We start from the raw sequence: 19,336 nt of genomic DNA, 5'->3' as shown, positions 1-19,336 counted from the left end.
GTCTTTATATAATCTAATATTGCTAGGTATACACTAGCTGGATCTAGTGTAATGACAAACCGATGATAAGGTTGATCGCTTATCAAGAGTAAACAATTTAGTATCGAAAGAAAGATATGGCATTCACACAAATACTTTAAGGCTACAAGTTATTACATCATAATCACAATCAATCGCTCAAAAAAATGATATGAAATAACATGGTTGTTAAGAAAGAATTATGAACAAAAAGTAATACACACATTGGCTGATTCTTCATGTAACGTCCACTGTTCAAAAATGTGGGTGGTCCTTTGGCTCAGGTATGTGTCAGGAGTAAAAATCATGCTGTCAGACAAAATACCGTACTCAAACTAGCACATGGAAGTGATTTGGCCCAGCTGCCATACCAAAACAGCAAGGAAAAACAATGGGATAACCAAATTTTCTGGTCCTATGTCGAACTACTCAACTCAAGACTGATTAACGTAGAGAACTGGGACAAGCCCAGCCATTTTTCCATCTCTCCCAGGGCGTTTCTTCTTCACCTGCAAAAAGCGTACAAAACGAGAGGCATTAGCCAAAATCATTTAATGAAGTAAGTTCCTCCCTTGTCTACAAAACACTTACATAGAACCAGCCATCCACTTCGTACTGTATGTCAACCTCCTCGCCCGCTGTCAAGTTAAGCTGCATTGACATAATTAATCATTAATTATCTTCATCTTCCGCATTTGAAAAAAAATGGATGCTCATAGTAAGTAAAAGGAAAGGATAGAGCGAAATCAAGCTCATAAAAATAGTGATAAGCCCATCCAAGATTCAAGCGTCATCTCCTGTACATAACTAGCTGAACTTGTTGGGATGCCACATCTCACATCAAACGACATAATTTCTCATCTTTACCTCATCATCGCCACCGGCAGTGAAGTCGTAAAGTGCTGTTCCATGTTGCGGATTACTGGAAGAAACCCGTTCCTCATCTTGAGATTCAAAACTCTGGGATCCTTGGCCAGCCAGAGGACTGTCAAAGGACTCAAACCTTTGCCTAACAGGTGATGAGTATGGGGGAGGCTCTTCTCGAATCTGAAAAGGATCAAAGCATTAGAATTTAACTCGGTCAAAAGCTACATATATGAAAGATAAGTGGCAATGAGCCCCACCGGGGAACTAACACCCTCATACAATGAAGGACCACTTGTGGCTGGAGTGCTAAATCTACTTCCTCCTGACCTCTCCTGTTGAAGATTATTAATTAGTAAAATGAATACAAAAATGGGAACCAAATTACTTTAATATAACAACACACTTCAAGATCAACTTAGGAACAAGAATGCCAGATTGTTTTGTGATCTTATCTGATAAATAGAGCCCCTTAAACCTTATTAAACCTATCAAGTACCGCTTAATTAAAATAGAATCGTGGTTACTCTTAAATTACAAAATAAAGTGATCTCAAATCAATTTTAATTTGACTGTACCGGTCGTGAACTGAACAATGAAGGGTAGCTCATTCCACCAAAGTGCGATGATATGGAAGTTTCAACTGATCCTGTTGAATCTGGAGATGATGATCCAGATGATCTTGCATCTTCCTGCAGTTCAAAAGAATATAAATAGTGAACAGCCAGAAGGTTTTATATATATACATATGTATATTTATATATATAGTATACTAAACTTAGTTTTCTTCAGTGCTAAGCTAACCATACATGATAGCTTGAAAAATACGTACTTCTATTTCTGTAGTCTCTAAAAGTGTCTTTGCCCACATATCATCATAACTAACTGAAGGTCTGGAGATGATATGTTCATCGTCAACATCAGGAGCATCAGTTCCAGCACCAGCCAGAAATTCATTAACCTAGGAAAAAAACCAAGTTGAAAATAAGTCAACACAAAATAAGTGTAGATTCCACTGATTATTTACTAATATTAAAAAACATCTTAGTAACAAATACAACAAATATTTACTACTGATCATTTTACCCTGTTCACAGCTGGCGCATTCTTTCCAAACAAGCCATCATCACCAAGATTTACTGCCCAGGCATTCACTAGGTCGTCATCGAGTGCATCAGAGTCATCAGGTGCCGGTTTGGAGTCATAAATAAGATCGGAGATTCCAGTAGCAACAGCTGGATCACTCAAACCAGTTGATGCACTGATATTGTGCTTTGAGCGATATTTATCAATCAGTTTTCCACTGGAGAAAGAGAAACATTCAGCAATGTCAAAGAACAATGCATGGCCAATATATTAATACGACTTACAACATATATCAGTCAACAATGGATATGCATGTGGAGGAATCGGCTTGTTAAACTTTCAGTCGATGAACATTACCAAGGACTAACTACTATAGCAGATGGAGATAGTTTTTATATAAGGACCTCCATGACGTAAGATCTCAGTCTAGTTTATTAAGAATTCTTACTTGCTAAAGAGTTATGAAATAGACTAGAATTAACTAGTCCAAAAGTAAGTCCTTAGGTTTCTAATTTCAATATACCGTTCTCAGGTTAAACTATCTGAAGCTATTTTGAGATTTCTTAATCTCTAAACTACAAGCATGAGTATAAACTTCTCGCCTTGTGTCTCTTTAGCCTCTAAACAACAAGCATGAGTACAAATTTCTCACTTGTTTACTTAATATAGCAGGTTCCTCAGTATAAGCAAACTACAGCTGGACCCATCAATAAATTTCTTGTTTCTTAAGAGGTAAAGAAAACATACTTACAAAAGAAGGAATAAAGGAAAATAGGCCCAAAGTATCATTTTTCAAAGGACTCCTAATCCACCAACACCCAAAACAAAGAGAAACAGTAAAAAAACTGCAGGAAACAAAACTCGGTTCTAATATAAAAAGTCATAGTAGTGTGATGATGTACAGAAATGAGAGCCATACTACGAAATGATATAAGATATATCCAAACCAATACAAGGACTGACATATCCTACATGGAGAGAAACATGGAATATTGATGTAAAAATCATTTAACTATGCTCTTTCCTCTCAAAAAGAAAATAATCATAAAAACTTGACACCTATCAAAACAAACACAAAGTGATCTGCAAAATAGTGTCTACCTTATTGGCCCCAGTGGTAGATACTTTGCTCTTGGAACATAACAAAACAGTGAAACCAGATCAAGCAACCTTTCATGGGTTTCATAGAGTTTTTTCAGTTCTTCATCTGCCCATTCTTTTTGTGCATTGTCATGGTAACGAATATCTCTGAGTATCACAAAGGAAATTTTTGTCAGTATAAGATGTAGTACAATTAAAGAAGCTAAATAGTCATATATTTTTATCAAATAAAGAAGCAAACTTTTTCTTGAGCTGGTCTCCATTGGTTAATAATTCTTTACTTACTTTAATACAACACTTATTGTGTGTTAAATAAATAGTTATCATTTCTTATGTATGACACATCAATAATAAAGAAGCAAAATAATCAAGAGCTTACTTGATTAATTCATCTTGCGCTCTATACATTTCATCAAGAACCTTTATCATGGGACTAATCAAAACTCCAAGGCCAGTACCACTGGCCCCTTGATCTTCCCCATTACTGAGATGCATCTCTGATAGTTGAGACTGAACACCACCCTGAGCTAAAGTGTGCAAGAATTCATAGATCTGTAGCCTATAAGGCTCACCGGACCTAATTGCCATGGTTGTAAGAGCTTGAGCAGCAACAATTCGAACCTGGAGAATCATTTAACCCAAGAACATATAAGAAAGGCAAATCAAAACAGATTACTCAAAGCAGTTCGATTCTCGAACACCAATTTATTTAAATCATAAGGGGTAAATGATTACAGCACTTAAACTAGGTAGGTAATCCCATAAAAGGATGGAAAATTTGGTTTTACATTGAATTCAACCTGTCATCACCCAAGATACAGATGGTATGCACATAGATAAAAACTGACCACACAGGAAAAAGCTTATACCTCCCAGCTGCCACTGAATGCACACCTTTGAAGTCGAGTCAACGCACCAGCTAGAGTTGGGTTTCGAGAGCTGGCAGCAGCAACCATTTTATCAGCATCTAACATCATCAATGCAGTCCCAGGAGGTGTTGCGGATTCCCAGGCATATTCAGAAGCAGCGTAATTTGCATTTTCTCCAAGAAACCATACCTGCCAATCTATACGCTCAGCAAGAAACAAAAATCTAAATGGTGATCAATACCTAAAATAGAAAAAGACATTAATCCCCTTACTGCTGCTTGAACTAATCTCTGCAGTGCCAAAGCTGACTTCGGATCTGATGCTGATACTCTATCTACTGATGTCAACCCCATCATTGATCCAGGTTGTGGTGGAGGTAGATCAAGAACTATGGTAACTGCCTCTAAAGCAGTATGTTTCCCATCAGGACCAGCTCCAACTAGGCATGTCTGAAAAAGGACATTTTGAAAATACTATGAATAGAAATTTCTAATATCTATATTAACAAATAATAAAACGACATTATTTTGTGGGATAAAAATTCTTCAGTATTAAACTGGAAGTATTTAAGGTACAAAAGGAACAACATGAAGGTAAGATTACAATCCAATTGATAAAGAAAATTTAAAATAGATAGCCTCAGTAAGCAAGAAGATAATACAGAAAACAATACTTTTCAGATAGAAGCAAAGATACAGCAATTAATTTGTAAGAAATTACCCCGTAACTGCTATATAACCCATCAGCAAGCAAGAAAATAATACATGACAGTGTTTTTCACAAGGAGACAATGATTAAACTATAAGCAATGATATCATAATTACGACATTAAAAAGAACTTTAACATAGAATTAATATCAAAGTCAGAATGGGAAACAGTTTGAAATGAGAACAGAACAAAACCCACTTTCCATAGTAGTTGTAACACATCAGCATCGATCTTCCCTGGAACTTTGGTAGCAAAGATCCTTGCAATTTCAAGAAGAGTGACAGCCATATCTGGAGTTGCCTAATGAAGAATGATATAGTAAGAACACTTAGTTAGAACTTAGAATAGAAGAGGAGGCAGAATATATTTTGAGAGAAAAAGCATAAACAGAAATCATAAACATCACATTGATAAAATCCAAGCTTTGGCAACAGAAAAAGAATACTTAAATATCCAACTAAGTCATTGATTATGTAAACCACAGAGATCATCAAAAAAATGTTTAAATCCCCCTAACCCATCCCAGCCAAACCACAAGTGTTATTATTTGAATGTATCCCAAACACAGACACGCAACAGGCATTAAAAATCACAAGTACAAGAATAGAAAAAGAAAAATACAATTCAGCGCATGAGCAGAAAAGAATCTTAAGAGACATTTTCATGTCCATTTAATACCTTAAAACGAGCATGCAAAGTAAGTAAAACATCGTTCAGAAGCGTGGCTGGCCAAGCTGGATCAGAAAGTTCTGATGCAATGATGGATTTCAGCTCATCAAATGATTCGTGTGGACTTTGCATCCAAATCAGAGCTTTAATAACCATTGCTCTAACATAAACACATTCACAGGCAACGGTTGTCCGCACAACTTCCATCAATGATGCTAACAAACTTGCAATTGTATCCTTGCCACCAGTTCCATTAGATATGGAAGCAGTTCTCCGGGAGCCTACATGAAAGAAGCAAAAGGAACAAAGTAAGCAACAGCAATAGCATATGCAACGTAAATCATTTAAACCATACTGCTCATAAATTATGATCCTATGTTTTCAAATATGCAATAATCTTTCCATAAAATGAACATATAACACCTGCCAGACTTGTTAAAGAACCAAAACCAGATGGCCAAAAAATAATCACTTAGTACTGCATGCACACAAAAATTCTACTAAATGCCTTAGTCCATAAAATTGCAATCTATAAACTATCACAAGAAATAAATAAATTCTAACTATCGAAAATTTAGAATAACAGAATTCAATGTCAACAATCCTGTGAAACACTAAACAGACAACATAATACAAGAGATGGGTACTCAAAGATAATTACTTTCAGTATGAGAAGCTTCAGTACTGTCTGAGTCGTGTGAATCTAATGTCTCAGAAAATGAATTAATATGTGCCCCTTCATCAATGTCTTGTACACCTAAAGCAAATGCAGCAGCTCGGCTTCTCCCCATCTCCTGCACAACTCTTGCTGCAGCATGCAGTGTTGGCCTAGAAAAACTACGAAAAGAACTCTCCAGCCTGAATACAAAAAGTAAAAAACAGAACTCGTATTACTAAAGTATTCTTTAAACGTTAATAAAAAAAATCATTTAAAATAATAAATCCTGATACTTGAAGATCACAAAAGACTACTGATGTAAAAATGAATATCAGCTTAATCCTAATATTCATCAAGAACTAAGAGGTTTTTAATCCTGGGTAAAGAAAAAGAGAGAAGTGTGGTCAACCTCCTCATTACAAGCTTAATAAGAGGTTGTGGGCGCCTTGTCTTTTGGGATTTATCTTTAGCAGCTTCCTTCAGAGAAGGAGCTTCTGGTAATTTCAGAATCTCTCTAGTCAAACGATACCACCCAGCAGCTCGCTCTTCAGTCCTATATGAAGGAATAGTAGGGGGAGAAAAATCAATTTAGGAAAGGAAACCAATAACATCTCATCAAATTGGAAAGCAGCTAGAAGTAGTCAGACCAAAAAGACTATGCAAAACCCCCTAAAAAAAAGCATAAAAAGAATAGCCAAAACAGAGGTGCAAACAATTAAAAAACACAGAAAGGAACCTCTCTGCAGCATTGTCATGTTTTCCCAAAACACATAAGATTGCCTCAAAACAGACTCTTTCACTGGGATCCAGAAGCAGTTGATAAAGCACAGAGTTGAACTGAGATTTAATATCAGGCCTCTCTGTACAGCAAACAATATTATTTAGAAAGCCGATCATATAATATACTCAAGGAAATAAAATACCAGATGGCACATGGGAAGAAAAAACACTAACCATCTAGTGCTCGAGCTCTAGATATAGTATAACACAATCTAGCTAGTGCAACTCTTGCAAGAACATCATGCAAATGCAGCACATCCTGCAGAGCCCCTGCCGTGAACATATATTATTACCACAAAATAAATCTAGCTAGTATGTAACAAAGTACATCAATCAAGACCACAAAGGAATACCTCCAGGCTGTGCAAGTTTCCCTGCATAAAAAAAGTGGCATTAGATACTGTAGGTGGAACAAAAAGAAACCAAAATTACACGTAAGGAAAACAGATTCATTTGCTTGAGCAAAACATGATCAGTGACAAAAATTAAAAATTTTAAATCAAATCAATTTACCTATGGCCATGGCAACTCCATAAGGATCTTTCGTAGCTAGCTCGGAAAGAATTTCCAAAGAATGTCTCACAGCAACAGGATCAGCAAATGAAACCCTGCACTCAAATATAATATAATATAATATAATGTATCGGATAGTCAAAATAGAAACCCGCAAGTGCAGCACAAAGAGGTACAGGTACCACAGGTGCTATGAACTAGCCTAAAACATAGAAATTAGAGCATAGGAAGATTTCCAAAAGAAAAAAAAATCCAATATAATGAAAAATGTAGCAAGACCATTAGGATCAGGGTAATCAAACAAAAGAATTTCAATCATGCTAGAAAATAATTGTAGATGTTTAGTCAAAACTCTTAAAAAAGGACTATTCTACATAGAGTGCTCAGCGTCACATCGACAAAACTTTTGAGAAAACACAATCGATTCCAATATTTCCCATAAAGCAAAAGGTAAAAGATGTTGGACCATGTGATGTTCTCTATTTAAGTAGTATGTAATCAAGGGTAACAACGAAAAATTAAAAGGAATAGCTGAACATTTTCATATTGTGTCAACACTTCTTTATTGTATGTACGTGTCTTCCCTAACCTTTGGGAGGTAGAAAACTTTAGCAACACATTATAAGTGGGAGAACTATAACAAAAGCTAGCAAAGAGATATAAGCACAACAACTAATTACTTGACATTTCTACTCAAGAACTACATGCATGCAATTGCAATAAGAGGTTAACAATCAAAATTGTTGGAAAAAGACTAACCCCTGTGACGCTCTAAGCAGAAATGCTGGGTTTCCTGGATCCAGAGGAAGCCTTCGCAAAGCACTTAAGGCAGCATATTGCAAATTACTCCGGATGATAAACTAAAATTTGAATTTTTAATAGAATTAATTTAAGGTGTATCAGCTTATAAAGTACTTCACTAGAATTTATGGAAGTACGTGGGTTAATTACCTCCTTATCGCCACCTTTAGTCCCAAACACACCTTTCTTGCGTTTGTGTGGGGCATCAGCCACCTGAGAATAGATGGATTGTTGTTTAGGATAAATATAAAGTGTAAGAGGAAGATTGATGATCCTTATGTCATACAATGGACAAATTTCAAAAGAGACTGAATTATAATCAATAATACATGTTTCATTATTCATTTACAGTATGCAGGATGACCAATATTGCAATATATTTATTCGCCGCCAATTATCATACACCTTATATAAGCATAGGGTGTGAATAGGAGGAATGCACATTATTAATGAGGTGTGTGGGTGGTGTATATAAGAGAAGAGAGTAAGAACCTTATCAAGAATCCCAAATACAATTTCATACAATTTTGATAATATCTCAGAGTTGCTTGAGGGGGCATATGTAAGAGCCTTCAATGCTTGCAGTCTTCGTGCATGAACTATTTGAAAAATTAAAAATAAATATAAAGTCAAGCATTACATAGAACAATAAATTGGAAGACAGCATCAAAATTACAAAATCTAATCTAACATTCCACTCCACACATTTTAAAATGAAAAACCAACCCTTTTTATTTTTCTAAACTGCAGAAAAATATTTTGTAAAAGCGAAGGTAAGAATTATAACATATACTAAAAGAATGAATTTTTCTAACAAAAAAGTAAAACAAGGTCGTAAGTTATATGAAAAGTAAACAATCTAAGAGACCCATGCTCAATCACAAAACCCAAGATTTATAAAGATTTGAAGAAATTAAAAGCAACATTCAAGTCAAAACCATAAAGAAGAAGCACTTTACATTCTACTTCAACATTTGAAGCCTCAGTTGTCAGCAGAGCTATAATTCTAGGTACCACATCAGCTCTGGTCACCCCACCAACAGCATCTATGTCAGCTAATGCATCCCAGTTTGGAGTTGGAATCCCACCACCAGTACTTACACCTTGTGCCCCATTATCCGACAAAATCCTGGCTAAGTAATAGTAGACATACCGTAGAACACTCCTGTCTTCACACTGCTGATTAAGCTGCAGAAAGAAAAAGAATATTCACACAACCATGCAAAAATATTTTAGGATTATTTAGTAATACATAAACACAAGATGTGCAAATGAAAGTTAAGGAATTTGAGAAACAAACCATGAGCAGGGAAGGTGCCAAAGAAGGGTCAACTGAATTGTACACAGCTAACTTGGGAAACACATGATTCAGTAACTGCTTCTGGGAACTTTTCTATTCACACAATTGATCGTTATTCAAAAAAATTAAAGAAATTAGTTATTTCCAAACTGGTAAGAGAAGATATAGCAATAAAAATGGACAAAAAGCAAATGCTAAGTTACCTGATCTGATGCGGCAGCAAGCTCGTGAATACTTCTGGCAAGTTGTGAATACGAAACAGGCTGCAATCAAGAAAGGAAAAGTAAGCAACTGAAGTAGAAAAAGGTCTTAAAGAGCTCAAAGCTTAAATGGGTTAAGTGATAATAAGCACCTTCTTCTTCCTCTGCTTCTGAGGCATCATTATGTTTGTGCGAACAGGATGCAATGCAGCTTTGGCAGCAGAGATGGTATCATTCTGGATCTGTAAGAGGGTTGCTCTCTTGGAACGCTTCTCGCCGGAAGGCTTTCCCAGAGCGGTTGGGGGACCTGTCGGCATGGATGATGCTGAAGAAGAAGATGATGAGGAGGAGGATGAAGCAGCAGGGGCGGAGACAGGGGCGGGGTCCGCCGTAATTAGATCCATGAGGGTGGTGCCGGAAGAGTCCTGCTCCACCAAAACCAATAGGAACAAATTCAAAATTCAGTAACTACAAATAATAACTGCAAAAGGGGTATAAGTATCCCAGAAATTACCGCCATTGTTGTCTGCAAATGGTTTCGTTGTTTAGCTTGGTAATTATGATTCTGTGCAAGGGAAAGAAAACGGGGTTAATTTTCTTCTATACATTAACATCATCACTCTCTGAATTGGGCAAAACTGATAAAGAACCCAAGTCAGTGTCAGTGACCAACGAAAATTTTCTGCACTGTTATTCCACAAAGATGACATAGATGTGCAAATCGATCAAGAGAGAGAGAGAGAACCCAAAGGAAAAAAAAATACAGAAGCAAATGAAAACAACTAAGTCACCAAATCAAATGACTAATAGGAAAGCCCCAAATTTAACAAAAACAACACTAAATTGGGCCAAACCTAACCAAAGTACAATGAAAGCAATCAAAGACATAACGAATTCAGATCAATTACGTACAAATATAAAATAAATAAAAAAGAAAGCGAGGGAGAAAGAAAGAAACCTGTGGTGAGAAGAGTAGAAGAGAAGAAGAAAAAAGAAATGGAGAAGGTAGAATAGCGATCAAGGGAGGGACACCGGATCTGGGCAACGGAAAGCCCAGCTCCAACAATACAACCAGTCTGGAAAAAATCACTACTTCATTTTCACCTGCGTTTTCTATGTCCTAACTCCTCCCCTTGGAACAGAGAATTAAGTCCCTAAACTCTTAAAAAGCTTTCATTTTAGTCCCTTCACTTCAAATGTTATCATTTTGATTTTATTTAATTTTATTATTTTTCGGGGGTTTTTTCATTTTTACACTTCAAAATAGTTTTTTTTTTTTTTTGTAAATTTTTACAAAATTTCACAGGGAAAATCATATAAAAACTAACAGATGAACCTAAATTGCAACCAAAATCCACATAGCAACCCACATAGAAACTACCGGAGAAACCACCGAAGCAACCCAACCCTAAATTTGAAAAAAAAAAAAAAAAAGTTAAAAAAATAATATATGAGATAATTCCCCTCTATTTTTTAAGGTAACTGATACAAGTTCAAATAACAAATTTAACAAAGTTATGCAACTAGTAGAAAAAAAAATCCATCTATAAAAGTTCATTATCTATTCTAAGAGCATGCAGAGATACAGAGAACTATACAATAAAATTATTTTGATTTTATAATTGACAAAATTATCATTTTCATATGAAATTTTGTATTTTAATATTCCTAGTTTATTAATTAATTAAATGTGGAATAATAAAACTAGTACTAAAATAGTTTTTCTGTAGCTATAGAAGACAACTCTGTAACTCCAAAAAAAAACCTAAAAAATAAACAGTGCAGAAAAGTAAAAACACTCAAGGTTTTTGAACGTGATTTCAATAATCCTTTTAGATTGTTACTAGTCCACAAGGTCATGCCCAAAGAAAAGATTCAATAGATAGATCTCAAAAATACAAAGTAATTGATTTATGCATAAATAGACTCTCTCTTATTGTATGCTGCAAGCTTGATGTATTCCACTTTCTAATTGAATCTTAACTTCAAGTGCTCGAACTCCCATCGATCTCCTTGAAGAGTGCTTGCTTCCTCCCGAGGCAAGACTTGAAAAGCAATCTCCCGAAAGCTTTGTAAAACCTTCTCCCGAAGGTAGCACATCAAACAAATCGTTTTAAGTCCAAATTTCTTGCAAGCAAATCAATTACCATGGCTCTGATACCAGTTGTTGGAAATTATTTTACCAGGATCTTAGATCTACTCACAAGTATGTTGATTAACACCCTAAATATGAACTTTTAAAACGATTATGAAATAAACACATATAAAGTATGAGAAACCTTACATTGGGTGCAGCGGAATAATATGTCTCCTTCCGTTCAGATCTCTAACCCTTGTATCCTTTCTGTCGCAGAGTATTATCAAGATCTGAACGTGGATCTCTTTCTCTCCTTCTTTAGTGTTGAAACTCCTTCTTGTTGAATGTCTTTCTTCACGATCTTTCTCACTATGATTGAGGTATCACTTGCTGTGTGTGGGCACTACTCTATCACTAAGTGGTTTCGAAATTTCAAGGAAGAAGAAGAGAGTATAGGTGGCGGCTAGGGTTTAGAAGAGAAGGATCAGGTTTTTCTCTGAAGGAAATCAGAAGTAACAGTGTGTAAAGTTCCTGAAGCCTTCACTATCTATTTATAGCATTCCACTAGGGTTAGGTTTGAATTATTTGGCATTAAAATAATAAAAATATCAGATGAAAAACCCTATAAAAGTGGTCGGCCTAGGCAATGTGGATTTGGGCCTCACTTTTTGCAATTTTGTAGTTTTATCATTTCTGCATCTCATTTTCTCAAAAATGCCAATTTTCAAATTCAACCATTTAAATGCCAATTCTAACTATTTAATAACTATAAATAATTATTAAATAATATTGTCATTTAACATATTTATTAATTGAACCATATAAAGTATCATAATTAACAAATATGCCCTAAAAACTCTTTCTTTACAATTTCGCCCTTACTTAGTGAAAAATCCACAAATAGACATAGTCTAATTTGAGAATTATAATTGATTAATCAAAACCAATTATATGAGTCTTACAAGCAATATTATCTCAACTAGTGGGGGACCATGGGTCTATATAACCGAGCTTCCAATAAGCAGATCAAGAATTTATAACCTAAATTCACTGACTTATTAATTCTTCGTTGAATCCACGCATAGAACTTAGAATTGCACTCTCAGTTATATAGAATGCTCTATATGTTCCACCATATAGACACATCATTAGTTATCCATTGTTATAATCCTAATTTGATCAATGATCCTCCATATGAATGATCTACACTGTAAAGGGATTAGATTACCGTTACACCCTACAATGTATTTTATCCTTAAAACAGTTAACCCCGTATAAATGATATTTCAGCTTATGTGAAATGAGTACTCCACCATTTATTTTCGTTTGGTCAAGCTCGAAGGAGATCATCCTTTACTTACTATTCGCCAGATAGAAGCTATAGATTCCATGTTTATGTCAGCGCTCCCACTCAATTGCACTACCGTGTTCCCAAAATGTACGTATCACCCTGACCCAAAAGTAGGCTTAACTAACAAATCAAAGAACATGAATAATCTCTTGAGATTGAGCCTAATCATAACAGGATTAAGATCATTTGATCTAGGATCAACTAGGCGATATTGACTTGAATAGATATTACGGTAAGTTTAATAAATCTAAGTCAAAGTTCAATATCGGTCCCTTCCGATGCATACTCCATGCACCCAACCTGAGCTTTACTTTAACCAATGCTCTGGAAAGAACATGGCATTTCTCCAAATGCTAGTAAACTCTGTTGTAGATTATCATATCAGTAAAACCCTGTGTCTGATAAATCTAGGAATCTTTATTCACATAGTCATGTTTACTTTCCAATGTGTTGACAACACAATAAACAGGATCACGTATGTGAAAAGGGTTTCAGATGAATTTATAAATCAAATAGACAAGCAATTGATAAGATGAACCAAAACATACACAAATGAATGAAAAATACTTCTGTTTCTTTATTGATGTTGAATAAAATGGATTACATTGAAATGGAGTTTTACTTAGGGCATAAAACCCAACAGCCATAACATGATAGTACTGATTTTATTGGATTAAAATATTGAGGAAAGAGATTGACCTTGGGAGAAACAACAACGATTTCCATGGTTAAACATGGGGTTGTCAATTTTTAGCAGATACAAGCCCTTACTGAACTCAGCATAGCCAATCATCTTCTACGATTCCACATCCTAAAAAACACAAAACTTAGCAGCAAACTTAACTTCACAATTAAGATCACTACTCAAGTTGCTTATAGAAAGTAAATTGCAATCAAGCTTTGGAACATAAAGGACAAAATTGAAGACAAGACTTGGTGAGATTGTTATAGTTCTGATTCTTGAACACAAACCATCTGCTATGCGAACAGTACTTTCATGAGAGCATTTACTTAGAAAAGAAAATAGTGATCTATCACATGTCATGTGGTCAGAAGCACTAGAATCTACAATCCAAGGGTTGTGAGGATTTTGAATAACCTAAAGTGCATGAGTATTGCATTGTCTTGCGACTAAAGAGATGACTCTTAATGAGTTTTAATCTGCCATGGAGAAAGACAATAAGACAAAACAAACAAGTATAGAATCCCAAAGAAGACGAACAAAGAGAGACAACGCTAGAAAAACGTTGCTGGAGTCGGAGAAGAGCCAAAGATGGAGAAACCTAAGAGAGACGACGCGGAAAAATGTCATTGGAGACTACCACGCGCGCCTACGCGCCGGCACGTGGAGAGAGTTAGCGCAAATGGAGGTGGTGCGTGGGGCCCACACGCAGCTCAGATGGACGCCAGATTTTTGGGTTTTGCCGGTCGGAGGTGAGAATAGAAAACTCCTTTTAATTAGTTTTCTAAGATAAAGCCTCCAAACCCTAATTTTAAGAACCCTAATTTTATGAAGGGAAGGAATGAGAAAAAAAAATTGAGAAGCTTTTACATGCTCTGATACCATGAAACAAATGAGAGAAAATGATTTTTATTTTTGATGGTCAATTTTAGTATATACAAAGGGTATATATAATACAATGTGAACACCTAGAACACTAGAGTAAATAAAAAAGCATTAAATGTAAGTTTACACCTAATTTACAGCTAGCTTGATTTCCTACACCTATCTCAACATCCCTTCTAGTTGAACCTATAATGTTTCTAGCTTAATCACTGCTAGTGGCACCTAGGATGTTGCCTAACTTCATACACTTTTCCCCATTGATATTTGCCACCCCATACTTTCCATTCCCCTCCCCAATACCCAAACACCTGATTCACTTTATTAGCCTTTTACACCTCATGGAAATTACACTGTAAACTCAAGCTACCACCATGCACATAGCTTAGCTACACAAACGAAACCTTCTCCTCCAGACTCTTCTACGCAACATAAATGGTGGAAATATTTTTGGCTCCTTCCTATTCCTTCCAAGATCAAGCACTTTGCTTGAATGGCTGAAATGATGCGCTCCCCACAGATCCAAGCTTCAACATTGGTGAATCATTCATAATCCAGTTTGCTATCGCTGTCAAGTCGTTGAGGAGACCCTAACACATGCTCTTTTTGGTTGTTCAACTGTCCAGAAGGTATGGAAACTAACCCCCTTTTATGAACATATTACTAAATATTGTTGGGATTGCCCTAAATAAAATTCATTTCAATATAATCTTTTTTGTTGTCAACAGAAGATTAGAAGTCATTTATGTTTACATGTATTATTCATGTTTATGGTTTAATATACAATTTTTATTAAATTCAAAACATACTGTAATTCATAATTACAGTGATATTAACACAGTGGAAGGTAATTGTTATTACATGCTTTGAAATTTTATGTCCCATGATTCATCAGTGCACTTGATTTACACTGATGTGATAGTCAACGATAAAATTTACTTACAACTTAGATAAGTGTTATGTTCTTTCCAGGATATTGGCAAAGTATGCTAGTATCGGATGTATGGAGTATACATTAGACTGAGCCCGATATTGAACTTGGTAAAGATATTATAATCTTACTGTTGTATCTTTCTAAGTCAATATCACTGGTTGATCTTAGATCAAAAGATCTTAATCTTGATATGGTTAGGTTCGATATCAAGAGTGTTATTTATGTTCTTAGAGTTGTTTGTTAAATCCTACTAATTGGTTCGGGTTACACATACATCTTGGGAACATGATAGTACAATTGAGTGAGAACGCTAATCATATATACGGAATCTATAACTTCTATCTAGACATAGAAGTGAAATGATGATTTCGAGCTTGGCTTAATAAAGATAAATGGAAGAGCTCTTATTTCAATAATTATATTAGCTTACTGAAATATCATTTATAGAAAGCTAAGTGTTTTAAGGATAAAATACATTGAGGGGTGGAACGGTAAATTTATCACTACTTGATGTAAATCATCTATAAATGATCTTTGATTATTTGGATTAGAACGATAGATAATTTATAGCGTATCTATATCGTGGAACATGTAGAGCGTTTAATATAATTAAGAGTGCAATTCTAAATCTATAGTGGCGCAAGGAGGAATTAATAAGTTAGAGAATTTACTTGGTAAATTCTAGATCTACTTATTGGAAGCTTGATTATATAGGTCCATGGTCCTCACACTAGTTGAGATAATACTGCTTATAAGACTTAGTTAATTGGTTTTAATTAATCAATTATAATTCTAAAATTAGGCTATGTCTTATTTATAAATTTTCACTAAGCAAGGCTTAATTGTGAAGAAAAGAGGTTTTAGGGTTTATTTGTTAATTAAGAGACTTTATTAAGTCTAATTAATAAATAAGTTAAATGATAATTTTATTTGATAATTGATTTTAATTATTAAATAAATAATTTTGACATTTAAATGATTGAAATTTGAAACTATGGCATTAGTGAAAGAAAAGATAAATTATTAAATAAAATGGCAAAAGTCAATTTAGTGGGACCCATCTTATGGCCGACCACTTAAGGAGATTTTTAGCCAATTTTTATCTTTTTTAATTCCATATAATTTAAATCTAACCCTAGGAGAAATTCTATATAAGGAATAAGATGGTTCTCATTCTCGTCCAACCTAAGTCATCATAGTTTTCATTCTTTGTCAAACAACTAGAGACTTGAGAACCACCTTCTATAGAATTCGAATCTCTCCTCTTTTTCTTCATAAAATTTTGAGCCCTATATGTTAGACTTTTATTTGGGCTTACATTAAATTTTATTGGTTTTATTAAAACTTGGGTTGATTGGATAGTTCTTTGCTGTATTAGCCCATGTTGTTGGTGATCAATTGTTAATGGGCTTAGCATCTGTGAGTAAAGTCTAGGTGAAGCAGAAGTGTGGGCTTTTCTAGTTGACTGAAGCCTTTGATGAGCAGGCCCAGCCCAACTAGGGTTTTGTAGCTAAGTCCCCTCCCTAACTCTATAAATACATATTGTCTCATCACAATTGTATACCTTTTGATAATCAGAGAAAATAAACTGCTTCTGATTTAGAGATCTAGGGAGGAAGACTTAGTTGATAGTATTGCACTATCAAATTGGAGTAACTGCTGTGGATCAATCAGAGATAATTGCTATGGATCAATCAGGTACACATACTCAATTATCATATACTATTATTGTGTTCTATGTTATATACAAAGAGATCTTGGGTTAATTTTTAATTTATATAACACTATAGTGAAAGAGTACATGCCTACCCATAGCAAGTCAAGTACTTTATCATAGTGTGTAAGACTGTGAAGAATCCAACACTTGAAGGTGAATCAGGCTAAGATCTTGATAATACTCTGCGACAGAAAGGAACAAGGGTTAGAGATCTGAGTGGAAGGAGTCATATTATTTTGTTGCAATCAATGTAAGGTTCTTTAACTTTATATGTGTTTAAATTCCATTGTTTTAGAGAATTCATATTTAGGGTGTTAATCAACATACTTGTTAGTAAATCTAGATCCTGGTAAAATAATACCCAACAAATATAACCTGTTATCTATAACCTGGTAAAATAATGCCCCCTGAATCTTACCCACAAACACTGCGCGCTGGGTTAACACTATCGGGCTCAAACACTACCTTCTTCCGTTTGCAGTCAATTGTCGCTCCATCTTTAGACAGGAAATCCATTCCCATAATTATGTCAAAATCAAATAATTGCAATTCGATTAGATTAGCGGTCAACTCACAACCGTCAATCCAGAAGGACAAAGACCGAATCCACCTAGTGGATACTATAAGGTCTCCCGAGGGTAACATGGTTCGAAACCCTGAAACATAAATATCACATGGCTTGTGAAAACTTTCAATAACTCTACTCGACACATAAGAGTGAGTAGCTCCCGAATCAAACAACACATTATATGAACAACCATTAATAGACAACTGACCTGTCACAACTGACGGACTAGCATCAGCGTCAGCCTGAGTCATGGTGAAAAGTCACCCCGGGTTCTATGTAGTATTCTTCTTGGGCTCCTCTTTCTTGGCCTGAGGGCAATCCCTGATAAAGTGGGCCACCATGCCACACTGGAAACATGCCTTGGCTCGACACTCACCAGGATGGTGTTTCTTGCATTTAGGACACTCGGGATATGATCGAAATGAGGACCCGCGACCTTCACGGCCACCTCTATTTCCCCAAAACTTTCTATTTCCCCCTGATGCTCCGGAAGCCTCAGCCTTCCGTTTGTGATCAGGATTGCCACTATCGGTCCCCTTACTGATACTACCTGTAACGCCCTAATGCTAAGGCACGCTACAATGTTTTTTTTTTTTCAATTATAGTGCAATCTTTGCTAATCAAAGAATTTTCTCGAAAAACGTGTCAAATTAAAACTTTTATATTAATTATTAAACTTTGAAATGTAATAAAATATTTACATATATCGGGATCCCGTTTTTAAACTTTTAAAAGTTAACATTCCAAAATATATAACCGTTACAGGTCGCACAGCGACTATCAAAATAATATCCCCAGATGTCCCGAGACCGAACACTCCAGGTCGCGCTGCTTTGACATGTACAATCTCACCCGAGCTCAGGTTCATTCTTGTTCAGCCTTCGCCTTTCCTTTACCTACACATGGAAGCATAACTGTGAGTCGACAAACTCAGTAAGAAATGCATATAACATATCATAAAATTTCCGACCTGTAAATAGGCGCCCATACACCTATTTACAGAGCTTTATAGATGAGTATGAACGTTCAATACTAGGGTACAACCACTATACCACATACACAACGTACCTCACTGTACGAGTGTTGGTAGGGTTTACTCCGTACCCTGAGTACCACTGAGTGATATACCACACACCTTAGCACTTTCCGGTACCCGTGTTGGTATCACTGTATTGTACTCACAACAACAGCACTCATTATACCAATGCACTCTGTATCATATACATACAAGTGTTGGTAGTGCAATCACAATCTAAGCATGCATATACAAACACATATACATACATTCAGATAATCACATCACATATTATATTCAGTTCTTACCTATTTTCCGAATTCAAGTGTGCTGGCCGACCTGAACGGAAATCTCGTGCTAGATGGATGCCCTAATCACATTTTGAAACCGGGTAAGTCACATGATTAAAACCCCAATCCCGGGAAACCCAAAACCAAAACCCTAGGTTCTGATATGCTCTTAATGGGTTATTCTAACTCTAGAAATGAGGAAACACCCAACTGAGGCATCGAAAAGGCAAAAATTGAGAAAATGAAAGGCCC

The 19,336-nt window shown here is 35.6% G+C and overlaps 2 protein-coding genes across 2 annotated transcripts; both read right to left on the bottom strand.

Annotated features, from left to right (window-relative positions):
* Positions 1 to 96: 96 nt before the first annotated feature.
* On the bottom strand, positions 97 to 10,752 carry LOC115698564 (uncharacterized). Its single transcript, XM_030625660.2, has 28 exons — positions 10,527 to 10,752; positions 10,083 to 10,133; positions 9,721 to 9,993; positions 9,572 to 9,631; positions 9,369 to 9,461; positions 9,028 to 9,256; positions 8,561 to 8,667; positions 8,219 to 8,281; positions 8,027 to 8,127; positions 7,268 to 7,362; positions 7,108 to 7,128; positions 6,929 to 7,024; positions 6,711 to 6,834; positions 6,384 to 6,527; positions 5,978 to 6,174; positions 5,326 to 5,597; positions 4,846 to 4,947; positions 4,211 to 4,387; positions 3,939 to 4,127; positions 3,449 to 3,690; positions 3,070 to 3,216; positions 1,969 to 2,185; positions 1,715 to 1,843; positions 1,461 to 1,574; positions 1,143 to 1,217; positions 886 to 1,065; positions 610 to 669; positions 97 to 527 (listed from the first exon to the last, which is right to left on the bottom strand). The coding sequence occupies exons 2-28, from the start codon at positions 10,086 to 10,088 to the stop codon at positions 453 to 455; spliced, it is 3,588 nt and encodes a 1,195-aa protein (XP_030481520.2). The 5' UTR covers positions 10,089 to 10,133; positions 10,527 to 10,752; the 3' UTR covers positions 97 to 452.
* Positions 10,753 to 17,625: 6,873 nt separating this feature from the next.
* On the bottom strand, positions 17,626 to 18,030 carry LOC133030553 (uncharacterized). Its single transcript, XM_061103338.1, has one exon. It carries the CDS (start codon positions 18,028 to 18,030, stop codon positions 17,626 to 17,628), a length of 405 nt encoding a protein of 134 aa, XP_060959321.1.
* Positions 18,031 to 19,336: the final 1,306 nt, after the last annotated feature.

Source organism: Cannabis sativa, chromosome 8, assembly GCF_029168945.1.
Source record: "Cannabis sativa cultivar Pink pepper isolate KNU-18-1 chromosome 8, ASM2916894v1, whole genome shotgun sequence".
In the NCBI taxonomy this organism is placed as follows: domain Eukaryota; kingdom Viridiplantae; phylum Streptophyta; class Magnoliopsida; order Rosales; family Cannabaceae; genus Cannabis; species Cannabis sativa.
Note: the sequence above shows the minus strand (reverse complement) of the source record. Positions and strands in the feature narration are given on the sequence as shown.